Source organism: Tuber melanosporum (genome assembly GCF_000151645.1).
Source record: "Tuber melanosporum whole genome shotgun sequence assembly, scaffold_36, strain Mel28".
NCBI classification, from domain to species: Eukaryota; Fungi; Ascomycota; class Pezizomycetes; order Pezizales; family Tuberaceae; genus Tuber; species Tuber melanosporum.
The window spans coordinates 83,937-97,061 of record NW_003299041.1 but is presented as its reverse complement, the minus strand read 5'-3'; the positions used below and the strand labels follow the sequence as shown (position 1 = coordinate 97,061).

Genomic DNA, 13,125 nt, shown 5'->3' with positions numbered 1-13,125 from the left:
ACTTCCCTCAAAAGTGTGGTCACTGCAATCTACTCTACTATACCACTATACTATGGTGCTTGGATCCTACGCCATCATTTGTCATACTTAAACTTTTGTCTTGAGGTCATCTGTTCTGTTATAGGTTTAGTGTGGTCTTGGGATTATGCATACTCCCACATTTCTGCAGCCACTCTCGCGACTCCGGAATCTCGCAACGCCGGAAGAGACCGTAATCTATAAAAGAATTTGTCGGGGTAACTGCCTGACGTTTTTGAAACAAATCATACCTGCTGTCCCAGGTCGGGAAAAAATCTTTTCACCAACGCCAGGAAATTCGACCACATTTTGGACCGTCCCCATGAAGAAACTGGACTTTTAGCAAGAGGTCTATTTTGAAAGATGGCGAGAGAGATGCTTTTTTTTTTGTGTATATATATTATTGCGGGAGCTCGGCGTTTCTTTCTCAGCTATAACCCACAGACGACGAATTCCATAAATCTCCTCACCACCCCGTCCCCATCGCATAATGGTAGACAAGGCGATAAGGATCTACGCTGTCAAAGCGACCCGACCAGCACAAGAAACAAACCGTTAGCAAATGCCAGTTCAGCGGGACAATTTCAATAACAATGCGCAGGGAGTGCACCGGTACTCGTACAAATCCGGCCATTAGCACACCGTAGGGCACGAAATGGTGCTGAGACGCCCAGTACACCGGGGCGAGTAGGAGGATCGGAGGAGAGTCCGCAAATGCCATTTTGAGTTCGCTCCCCTCCCCCCGTGGTCTAAACGATAGAATGTGCTTGCCCATCTCTACGCTTCGGCCCCACGCCATGAGTTATTTAGGCGGGGGTTCAAGTTCGCCCTTGTGATTAGATGCAGTAAATCTTCCTTCTTTTCCCATTTTCGGGAAAGTCAATCGAGTGATACACTATGATTTCTAAAAGGTGGGCGATAATGGGGCAGGCGGAACCATCAGTGCAGGATGCGCATCTCCCACACCGAGAATATATATCCGAGGAATAAAAAATAAAAAAATAAAAAAATAAAAACCATTAGGACGATTAAATCCGGACTATATACTCCTTTCCCGGATATCGATACTACTAAATATATATATACTGTATCACCTCTAGGCTGATAAAAGTAAAAAAGACAAGTAACAATACCTGTAAGAAAAGAAGTTACCACTCAATAACCTCCTCTTCCCCCAGTGCTCCATCTGGCTCATTAACCACACTCAAAGCCCTATCCCTACGCTCCTGTTCCTTCTCCTTCTCCTTCTCCTCACCCCCGCTCATGCTTCCAATAACCGGACTTCCGGTGCTAGCACTCCGCCTCTTATCCTTCCTTCGTGAACCGCGCCGGACCGGTGAACTAGGTACAATCGGGGATCCAGGGGCTGACGGAGAGCCAGCCGGTAACGGTGGTAGTGGGACCTCCTGGTATTTCTTGATGACGGCCAAAGTGCCGACCGTGGCAGCTTGGGATAGCTGTAAGAAGTTGGCTTGCATTCTCTTCATCGCCTTCTCCGTGGACTCCTTTTCCTTTCGCAGCCTCAGGATCGTGGAGTCGAGATCTGTGATTATCATGTTTTGTTGGGCTGTCACGGTGGCGTGCTTTTTACGCAAGGATTCGCGGTCTTCGTACGTGCCTCGATACTCCTGGTCGTAGATGCGGAGCTTGTCCTTTAGTGTGGCGATCTCTTCTAGCAGGTTTGCGGTGGTTGGGGTTGAGGGGCGGGATGTGGGGGTCGAGACTGCTGGAGGGGGTGGCGGGAACGGAGATAAAGGTGGGGGTTTGCGGTCAAGGAGACTTTCGAGGTCCGCCACTGTGCGGTTTAGGCCGCGGATTTGAGCGTCGCGCTTTTTAACGTCGTGTCTATAGGCTTTGACGTCCTGCTTATAGAGCTCTAGGTCTTGTTGTAGATTGTCGAGTTCTCGCTTGGTCACGCTGTCCGAGTCACCGAGGACTGGCCGGTCGGGTGAGTTCTTGCGCGCTTCTTCGAGATCGTGCTGGCACTCCTCTAGGCGATCGAGAATATTGACGTTCTCGGTTTCGAGGTCCTTGATACGCTCGTCACGCTTCGCTAATGTGGCCGAGTGGCGCTCCAGCTCCGACTCCACCAAGTGCCATGCTTCCTCGAGTGCCGACTTCTCCCGCTTCAAGACTGTGACCTCAGATTCCAAGTATGCTATGCGGGTATCACGGTCTTCGACCACATTCTTCAAATCCTGACATGCACGCTTCGATCCAGAAACGTTGTTCAGTGCGTCTTCTGTAATCTGGTCAATCTTGGCCTCCAGCTGCTTGTTCCTCTTCTTTTCTTCACCTAGTCGGGTATTGATTTTTGTGATCATTTGAACGAGCGATTCATTTCCTTCTCGTTGCGTAGTGACGGATTGTTTGGCTTGTTCAAGCTCCACCTCCATATTCGTTATCCGGCCCTCGAATACTTCCTTCTCTTGTCTCAGCGTCTCAAGCCTTTCGTTAAACTGCCGGCCGAGTTCTGCTCGTCGCTTTTCCTCTTCAGCAAGCACGTAATCGATGTTTTCCTTTGCTTTTCTTCGAGTTTCATGACTCTTAAGCTCCTCCTGCGTTAGTTTATGCTCCATTTCCCTCCAAGCATTCGTGCGGGTCTCCTCCCTCTTCCGGTCTCCTAGTAGGACAGCGTCGTGATCCGACCGAGATTTCATTGCTGACTCGGCCAGTTTTCTCTCAGCTCTTTCTCTCCTCTTAATCTCATCCATCAATCTTCTGCCAATATCTGCAAGCCCCATCTCAGAAATAGCCACTAATGCCGGCTTTCCGCCAATTAAAATCCGATCCTCATTCATGACCTGAATCTGTCGTCGGGCGCTCTCAAGTTCACGATCCCTCTCAGCGGCAGATTTCTCCAAAACGGAAACTTGATCTTTGAGGGTATTAGCATTAGACCGAAGCAGCTCAAGCTCCTTCTCTTTTCCATTCACAACATCCATCAATTTGAATTCCCGGCGGCGATAGCGATCCAAGTCTTCCAAGTCTTCCAGTCCAACCCCATCAGGAGCTTCCAACCGCTTGGCAGCGTTTCGCAACATCTGCACCTCAAGAGCGTGGGCTTCTCGTAGACTATTCATCTCTCGCGCTGCCCGAGCGATTTCATCATTCTTCTCCAAATTTGCCATCTCCAGGTCGTGAATTCGGTGGGACAGTATTTGATTTGCGTATTGACCCTGAAACAATTAGAAAATTTGCAATCGGATTAGTTTCACAAAGGGGGATATAAACCTCAGACCCCTTCGTCCCAGAGGAGACATCATTAATCTCACCGGGGTTTAAATTGGCAGCGTAGCGAGCAATCACGTGGTCTCTCGTGGTAATCACCTATTCCACAATGCATTAATAACGCCACGATTTGGTTCTGCATGAAGTGCATAATCAAGTCATACCTCCTTCAACCTGGCAATCTCCATGACCAGTTCCTCTTCCGACTTGTGTATATTTTCGTTAAACCTACCGGCCCGCGCCCTCAGCGGACTTTCGGGTGATAAGGGGGGACTAATTGGATATTCGCTTATAGGATTATAAAACCCATGATTCGAATGGCTCCTACAATCCACCCTAGTAGCCGCTAAGGGAAGTCTAGGGGTCGAAGAACTAGGACGGGAACCAGAGCCACAGCGGTTCTGAAACGCCGCCGGTGAGTCGGGCAACGGAATGCACTGGGGTAAATCCGGGGAAGGTGGATGTGGAAAGTTTGAAGAATCGATATTCACGAACCCTTCCACACGAGAACCTAGCTGCGGTGCCCGCTGATCCAACGACCGTACCCGCCGCGACCCGCTAGCGTCGCTATTGGACCTGATTAAGCCCGATATAGACGATTGCTTCTGGTGATAGCGGCGCTGCTGCTGCTGCGGGGTCGGCGTCAGTGAGTTGAAGTTTGTTGTCCTTGCTCTCGTGAGATGCGGCGCGAAGGCAATCCCCCCGCTATCGGCCGCGTGCCCAGGCACCCTAATGGGATGAGCCTTGGTGAGGAGCTTTGGCTTTCTCGAATGCGTCGGTGGAGCAGAGTGCGGGGGCAGCGGAAGAGGTTGGTATCCGTCGTGTGTGGAGGAAGTAGTGATATTTGAGGGGGGCGATGAGGCGAACGTGCTCACATGTGATGAGCATAGCGCCGCTTTCGAGGCCTTATCCTCAGAGTTTTTTCGGCGCGAAAACAAACCCAGAGATAGTGACATTAAACCTCGTCTATCTCCCTCTCACGGGACGACTGTTGGGGTGGGGAAAGAGGGAAAGGCTCACGACGGAGGGGTTGCGGTTCAAGCGGTCGGACAGGGGAACGGAGAGCCGCGGATAAAAGCTGGTCTATCGGACGGGTGTGCGCAGCAGAAACATGTATGACAAGAAGCTCCTGCGAATGGGAAATAGTCCCCTCGTCCCGGTTCTTCCCTCACAGTGTCATGTAGAGCACTGGTATTAGAATAGCAAAAGCGTATTGTACGAGTACTGTACTTGTACAGTATCAATAGATCCAAGACGTCCAGTCCGTATCCAGCGGAATGGAAGAATTGGCCAAAGCCCTGGCGAGTTTCAGAATCAAGAGGGATATAAAAAGAATAGACTTTTCCCCCTTTGCCTCGTCGACAAAACCAATTCCGAAACAAGGAACGTCGGGCGTACCGTGCTCGACCAAGACGGCGGCAGAATAGGACAAGTTGAAGGGAATAATTAAGAAGGTCGAAGAGAAGTGAAAGTACGGTGAGATAGGGGCGCACCACACCCGGTCAGTAAGTGTCGAGGAACAAGGAAAACTACCGGTAGATGGGTAAGAGCATAAGTACGAGATGCCCTCTCTCGAACGGGGAAGAGTGGGGGGGGAGAAGGGGAGAGAAGGGGAGAGAGGGAGAGAAGATGGGAATAGTTCAAGGTGCGTGGTACAGTACAATTCTCCACGTGTAGCTTTACCGGTACATAGTTTACCATGAGTCTGGGGAAATCAAAGCCTGGGGAGAATCCTCGGTTAGGCAATGCAGGCGACCCGTCCCGTTTGAAGGAGGAATAAAATGATAAATTCTCATTCAGTCCAAGTGGTAAGAAAGCACGCGGCATATCAATAGTCATGTACTCGTACTGTACTCGAGTACCTGGAGTCTACCTGCATCAAGGGCAATTACCTACCAATTACTCGATCAACAACAACTCTGCACCACACAAAATACAAATAGCCCATCTAACTAAACCAACAGTGAGGCCCAACTAATGTTTAGCTTCAAACCGGGCGCTTCCAACAAATGCCCCTGTCCAGCGGAACCTACCGAGACAGGCTGTCATAGCCAATGGCAGACACGCTTTGCCGCACAAAAGCAAAACAATTCTGGAAGGAAAAACTATTATCCAACTTCCTTTTAGAAAGGGGCCAGTACAAGTGCAAGAGTTGGTGCATTACTTGTGGTATGATGGCAAAACTGAGGTGAGATGTGAAACTCTTTTCACCTCGGTCTGCCTGACATTCAGGTGCTCACAATACTATTCTAGATTCAACCCATCATGCTCGCGTACAGAGAAGCATGTGTTAGCAACTCATTTGGCCTCACTCACTTAGAGCATCAACTTCCCTATGGCAATATGCACTACCGTACAAGCATGATACTTATTGCCCCCCAGAAAAATCTTGCATCCAGTCATGGATCATCACCCGGAATTTGCGAGAACCAATCCCCGATCACAGCCCCAGCACGGCCTAATAAATCATGCGCTGGAAGGTGGGATTGGAAAACAACACCGATTCTGTGGTTTTCAAGAACAAATGAACCAGTGGGTGGGCGAATCGGCCACCGACCACTCACAGAATATGAGTGCGAACACACCCCAGGTCTGCACCCCCTGCCGTCAAGAATTGACTTGGGTTCCGTTTGAATACAGCGGTTCCGTTCCGTTTTGCGACCGTTTCTGCTGTAAAAACGATCAACAAACGGGAGGAAACAGTCACCTTGTATGGGGCAACGGAATGGAACCGTTGTGTCCAAAGAGTGTCTTGGGGAAGTCATTGCACGGGTACTCGTATCATATCAGCGCAATAAGGCACATCAGGCTATCCTAAATCCTCACCTGCACTATCTGATCCAAAATGAAGCTGAAACAGCCCAGTTCGAGTATAAAATCTCTCACGCCTGAAGCTTAGGGGATGGGTTGGGATTAAAACTTGGAGAGAGAACAGCGCTCCTCACCAGCTTTCTAAGCACCCTGTAGAAACACGAGCCACCGTATGATACCCTTCATTACTCGGGAGCCAATCCTAAGCACCATACTCCGTGACCCCTCCCAATGCCCGCCTACCTGTCCTACGCATTGGGTTTTCATCGATGGTTTATTCCAGTCAGGGCTCATTGGTCAAAATCCCGTAAACCAGCTAACACCGGTGCAATTACCAGGAGCCCAGGAGTTGAACACTTCTCATTGTAGGCTAGTATTAGAGTATCTATCGCGGGGGGCGGGAGCATCGAGAAATCCCGCCTGATGCGGGCCGGGAGATTGGAGCCCTAGCTGCCCTTAATAAGCCTCCAGGGGTGATCAGTCCTATTGTGAGAGGGCCACCACTTGATCCTTGGCCATACACCGAGGGGCGGTGTCTGCGATGGATGGGGTAGTAGAAGTTATTCCACTATCGCAGTGATTGACAAGTAAGAGTGGATCAAGTATGATAGATTCTGGAAAATAAAATTCAATTCAGGAGGAGAAAAGCGAGATGATAATCAGATGGGTTTTCCTCATTTCCCCCTCCAGCTTGATTTGAACAGCTCCGATGCTTAGTGCTATACACATCTTATAGTGCGGATAAGAGCGAATTTGTTAGCGGGGGATCGCTGCTATACCCCCCACAAACTGCCCTCCTATGATATGAGTCCATCGGTTCAACAAACCCAGGTAGGTCCGAGATCCAGTATAACACAACACCGGAACAAGCTCGGATGATGCCAACCTTGAGCCAGAACCTATTCCTAAAAGAACCCCACGACCCAGAACAATGCCCCCTTCGGCGCCCGCTGCGAGAAATAGAAGCGCCCCGGGAGCGTCCCCCCTCCCATTACACAACCTCCGCACGATATCGCACAAAGGGATAGACGTAGGTTGTGAGCGCATCATCACAAGAAATCACTCGATCTTTCACGCCCCGTCTAGTCCCGTTTGGTAATGTATGATACTTGTGCTGTCACCCACGGTAAGCCAGGAAGCAATTCTTCTGGAGAACATCGCCAGCGGGAGATCGGCTCTCTCACTTTGTACTACTCCAGGGGTCAGCCAAACCGCCGGTACTGGCTAGCAATAGAGGTAAAGTACTTTTAGTACGGATGCTGTGGCCCCAAGGCCCATTGGGGCAGGTAATTTTCAGGCGGCATAATATATAGTTGTGGGTGATACCACCACACGCATCACACTAACACTATGCTTTCCTTCCTATCGCCCCTCCTACCCACGACCAGATCTTCGAACCCAAATCGAGCGACTATCATACTAGCCCACCAACCGCCCAGCACTCCGTCCTTCCCTCCCTCCTTCCAGATACAACAACGGAGTACGGCACGGCACAGCAAAGTAGATGTAGGCCAGCTAGACACACCTCATTGAGCAATACCCAGCACCAATTTGCGAACTTCCCTGGTATCGTACACGACAACTATGAATACGCCCACTCCCTCACGACATCGCAAGCGGATAGACACTACGGGATCCTCCACCCAAATGCCATATCTCCGGACATGGCCAGACCGGAGCTGACCAAACACCCCTCTCCCTTCCCACCCAGCCCCAAAAACAAGCACACTACGCAGACACTAAACCAGCAGCACCTTGCCACTACCGTACTTTGTGATGAGGTACGCAAGGCAGCGTAGCAGTAATAAGTAATCCATATTGTACTGCACAATGGAAATGTCAAGTTCAACTATATGAAAAATCTAATCGGGTCTGCTGTTCACATTACTTCATTTTGCCTATCTACCCCACCTTTTTTACCTATCATACAACAATGCATAGCTACAATATCATGCCTAAACAGTATGCATATGGTGGGAGAAAGAAATATCCAAAAGAGAAAAATGAGAGTTAAGAAATATCTTCAATGGTACATAAGAGAAATCAAGACTTTCTTTAAGACCCCCATATTACCTGTAAGTAAATAGTAAAATAATTTTCACTAAAAAAATTTAGACGATAACGAGATTCCCTTACTCTGACATGATAATAATCATGAATTCTGCTTTAGTCTTCTTAAGAAGCAATGGATACTCAGAAGATTGAAAAAATCTAAATAAATTATTACTCTTGACTTTTTGCCTGGATTTTTAGAATAAAAGAAACCACTTACCTCTGCCTTTTTCTTGCCTACATGTAGTACTTGTTAATAATCTATATTGATTGAATGGCAATCGAAATCTCGGAAGCAGAAGCCAAAGTATTATAAAATTATGTTGTTTTCTTTAACCTAGTTTTACACTAGCAGGCAATGTACTATCATACGTACATACATTCCATGAGAGAACCCACCAGTAAGTACAATTTTTAGTAATGACAGTCCTTCAGCGAGGAGATGGATTATTACAGTACTAGTTTAAAAGGGTTCGTTCAATGCTCTTTTCACATCAAAGGTAACTACCTATCTTTACCACCCTCTCTTATAGCACAATATTAAGGAGAATATGACAAAATTTGGTAGTACATTAGAAAACTTGTAGATAATACAGAGAATATTACAGAATTTGTAAACATTATATTAAGGAAGTAGGGAAAACATTATTTAAGTATGAGGTATTAACTGTCACATACTTTTTTTTATAGAACTCTTTAGAAAAATCTAGGAAACTTTCACATGGACCAATGCTATTGCAAACGATGAGTACAGTTTTGATTCTCTTGAGTTGAAACTTTAGAACAGTTGCTTTGTAGTATGAAATCATGCTCTTTTCAATCCTTATTTACACCTTCTATCTAGTATTACCATGTACTTAGGATATGTTAGGCGGAGACAATCTGTATAGACTCAGACTCATCTAGGTCAATCAAGATTGGTTATGTAGACAGATATTTTGTCTAGGAAGGTTCACAGAGTTACTCGTTTTGTTTATGACTACTAAGAGGGAAGTCAAGTAAAATAGAATCATGTGAATAATATTGTATTGTTAAGGTCTCTTCTCCATTGCATGATGATGTCTAAAAGCTTGAAAGATACTTCGATATTTATATTCCATGTCTGAGTTTTTGCAGGCTATTGTGCATTGACAAAATTAACCACCATTCAACAATTGGTGGCAACCCATCCCTCTTCATCACCGCACACTCTCAACAGTACCTAAAAAAATTGCTCTAAGTTAATGAAGAAGAAACCATTCTGCTCAATTCTTTTTTTTAATTAACTATGCCTCCTATTCTTTGCAGTCATGCTAAAAAACCTATTCCCTCTACACATCTCTCTGAGTTTACCAGGAGGAGGATTCTCAGATTACATGAGCCTCAGATGAGATATCAGCAAATTTCCGACTACCTTAATATCACCTACACTACTGTCAGAGACACAATTGTAAAGTGACATCAAAAGGGCAAGGAGAATAAGGGTAGAGGAAGACATCCTAAAACTACCAAGTTACAGGATGATGCTATGGTGGAGGAAGCTCTTAAAAATCGCTATACTACCTATTCTGACATTGTTGAGCAAGTTGCTCCCAATGTTTCTAGTAGGACAGTAAGGAGAAAACTTGAAAAAAAGCATCTTAGAAAGGGAATGGCACAAGAGAGAGTTTATTTGAATGAGGATCTAGATTAAGAGAGGTTGAAATGGGCATTAGCTTATAGGCATTTGACAAAGAAGATGTGGAGGAGGAAGGTAATATGAGGGGATGAGGTAGCTGTGGAAAGGGGAGGAGGAAAGAGGAGAAAATGGGTTTTGGGATACCCATATGAGAAATAGAATAAGAATTGTGTTGAACCTAAGGCTAGGAGATGGGAGAGAGGAATTAGTCAGATGATAACTGGTTGTTTTTATAGTCAAACTCATAGTCTTTTTTTGCCTGTTTTTCCTGATCCTTCTTCTGCTCGGGGTGGAGTTACTGGGAAGTCAATTATTGATGTTTATGATCATTATAACTTTCTAGGGATATGGAAGAATATCAGAGAAAAGGCTGGAGAAGAAGAGGTATTTTTTATTATTGACAATGCTAAGACTCACTTGCCTTTTAGGAGATGGCTCAGTGGGCAGAGACTTACACTGATAGAAATTCCTGCCTATTCACCAGATCTCAATCCAATTAACAATATTTGATCTCTGGTGAAAGGTAAGCTTTACAAGCACTACTCTGAACTATATATTATGAAGGGTGATATTAATGTGGTCAGGAAGGCAATAGTAGAGGCTATCACTCATTATTGGGAACTTCTTAACTCAAAGGTTTTGATACTTTAGCTGAATCTATGGTGGATAGAATAGAGGCAATTATTAAGGCTGATTATATATATTTCCCATAAACATCTGAATATCGTTTATATACTTGACTAATCCCATGTCCGGTATAGTTTTACTACCATCTTCGAGAGAGGCATACTGACTAGTGAATTCATGTTCAAAGCGAGTCCATAAACTCAGTTTTGGGTCTTGTTCCTCTCCACGGAGGCCATCTATTTCACACCGATACTATACTGCTATTAGACTGACCTGATTCCTTTTTGTTCTTCCTAGGTTGTGGATGATACATTCACGATCATCATCCCAGATCTCAGGATTGCATTCAAAATAATCCACACATTGGATTAACCAATGGTAAATGCATTGACTGGTTTTTACTTTGAGAAATGAGGGTAGGTCTGCTAGTCACTTAACATTTTGGGCCAATGCTTCTACAAACATGTCCACTGGTCTATGTTGTTCAGGGTTTAATTCCCATTTAAATCTGAATGGTCCACTACTATGCTATCCTCCATTTTCATCATTATCCCCATCATCGCTCCTATCATCTGGGTCGCTGCCCAGTATTATAGAAGTTAGGGGTTCTCCTTCTCTCTGTTTTCCCTTATTTCTAGTAGAGATTTTCTCAGGTTTCTTCCTTTTTACAGCATCTTTCTATTCTTCTAGGACTGACTCCAACATAGCATGCCGACAGCTTAGTTGTCCATTATCTAGTGCTTTAAGTTTGTCAAGCACTAGGGATAAGGTATCTGATATATGAGTTTGATACCATTGAATGGTACAGGTAATGTCACCATAGCAATCTCCCTCACGTTCTTGTCAGGTGGCCAGATTGGATATCAAGTTTCATATTGCTTGATTCTATTAAATCTCTTGTACTCTAAACTCCTGGAAAGCTCTTTTCTGAATGAGGTCTAGCTCGAGAGCTTCTCACTGCAGTTGAGTGGTTACCACCTCCTAATGCTTTTGTTGTGCATCTTGTACTACTAATTTAGCAGCTATTTCCTTGTTGATTCTTTCTTGGATTTCTCTGGCATTTGCTTCTACCACAGTACACGGAGGTATTATAACGGCTATGTTATTGTCAGGTATGTCTTGTCCTTTGAGCAATCTTTGCTGAACATCTATTAGCCCTCACATATTGGCCTATAAGTCAGCTGATAGAGTTTGAAAGGCAATGTTGGCAGAATCAATACTGGTGTAATAATCCCTCCATGGATAGTTAGTTCTTGGCGATGGGGAATGATACTTCTCTTCTTTCGTTTCTTTCCTTAATCTTACGATAGTACTAGGCCTCTGCCAACGTTACTGATAGTACCAGATCTTTGTCTTCTATCAGGGACGCCTATCGTAAGCTTTCTCTAAATCTTCTCCAGGAAGAGCATTCCTTGGCGTAATGATAATGTTGCAATGAAGATAAAGATCGTAAAGGTGTTTTATATTTGTTAAAGTAATAAGTAGGAAAAGTACTAAGAAGTCAATCTAATTTTATTTAAACTCGTACCGCCAACACTGGCATACGACGAGCCCCCACCGGCACAGGAATGCCGCTAACCAGTATACCACTAATCCTAAGCTAACTAAGTCTATGGCCCCGCACCTGCCATCCCCGAGTCATGCCAGCACGAGAACTAATTACAAGACCATTAAACAACCCAGCGCCCGCCCCGGTCCAAGTCCGTAGCCCCTCTGGTATGAAGCCAACCAGCACTAAGCGTAGCCTAAGCCGAGCAAAAGACCGACCCAACCAGGTTCCTCGTCCAACAAAATATAAAATCACTACCACTCGGTCTGAACACCATCCCGCAAAACCTCCACCACAGTAGAAAACCAACAAAAACCCCAAACAAATATAAACTACAGGCGACACAATGGCAGAAAGGAGGTGACCAACATGTCCACCTCTCGTATCCACATGCCCGGCCATCGACCCTATGAACCCACTTTGCCAAGTGCCTCTGAAGAGTATAATGGTGAGATGGACCCGTACCTGCTGCCTGTCCCCCAAACAACAAAATTCATAAACAAAAGAAATACATAGAGGTGGTGACAGACCGAAGTGGTCAGTGGGGCCTATCTCTCACCCATGAGCCTTGCCCCTGCCAGCCATGCCCAAAACCAAACCAAAGAAACCAAACAGACCCCACAAAACTCAGCACGCAGAATCCAAACAAGTCCAACCAGGTGGTCGCAGCCCACTATCCGCACAGGTGGCCATCAACCCTCTGGGTTGTCGAGGAGCTTTGCTGCACTCCACAGCTTCACCCAACAGCCCCATCAGATCGGAAACACTTAATTAGACATCGCCCAACCTGATGCATACCCGACTGGTGCTCGCAGGTGCCTCTCCACCCCCAATCAGCCTCCCCCAAGCCCTACACACCAGGCGCCACAGAGCCCATCCTACCCCCTCAGCTCCTCAGACAGATCAACCATCTGATAGCCACAGGACAGCTATACCTAACCCTATCAGGCAGCCACTTGTCTTGGCTATGCCAACAGAGCCACAACCCTCGATTCCATATAGCTGAGGGGAGCCTACCAGCCAAAGCCGGGAGCCACAGAGGAGGCAGTACCAATACCTGAAGGCACCAGCACTGGCCACACCATCCAACCCAGTGGAACCGAAGTCCAACGAAGTCTGGAAAAAGATAAGTGGAGCCAGCCAAAGCCAGCCCCACAGGTCCGACAACAAGTACAGACTG

General features: G+C 46.3%; 1 protein-coding gene; it reads right to left on the bottom strand.

The window, feature by feature from the left end:
- Positions 1 to 1,005: 1,005 nt before the first annotated feature.
- On the bottom strand, positions 1,006 to 4,811 carry GSTUM_00007421001 (uncharacterized protein). XM_002839407.2 has 3 exons: positions 3,414 to 4,811; positions 3,253 to 3,348; positions 1,006 to 3,197 (listed from the first exon to the last, which is right to left on the bottom strand). The coding sequence occupies exons 1-3, from the start codon at positions 4,203 to 4,205 to the stop codon at positions 1,167 to 1,169; spliced, it is 2,919 nt and encodes a 972-aa protein (XP_002839453.1). The 5' UTR covers positions 4,206 to 4,811; the 3' UTR covers positions 1,006 to 1,166.
- Positions 4,812 to 13,125: the final 8,314 nt, after the last annotated feature.

Coding starts and splice junctions, on each gene's coding strand:
- GSTUM_00007421001 (XM_002839407.2), bottom strand. CDS start 4,205: ATGTCACTATCTCTGGGTTTGTTTTCGCGCCGAAAAAACTCTGAGGAT. Junction 3,349..3,413: donor AGATTGCCAGGTTGAAGGAG/GTATGACTTGAT, acceptor ATTGTGGAATAG/GTGATTACCACGAGAGACCA. Junction 3,198..3,252: donor CTGGGACGAAGGGGTCTGAG/GTTTATATCCCC, acceptor TAATTGTTTCAG/GGTCAATACGCAAATCAAAT.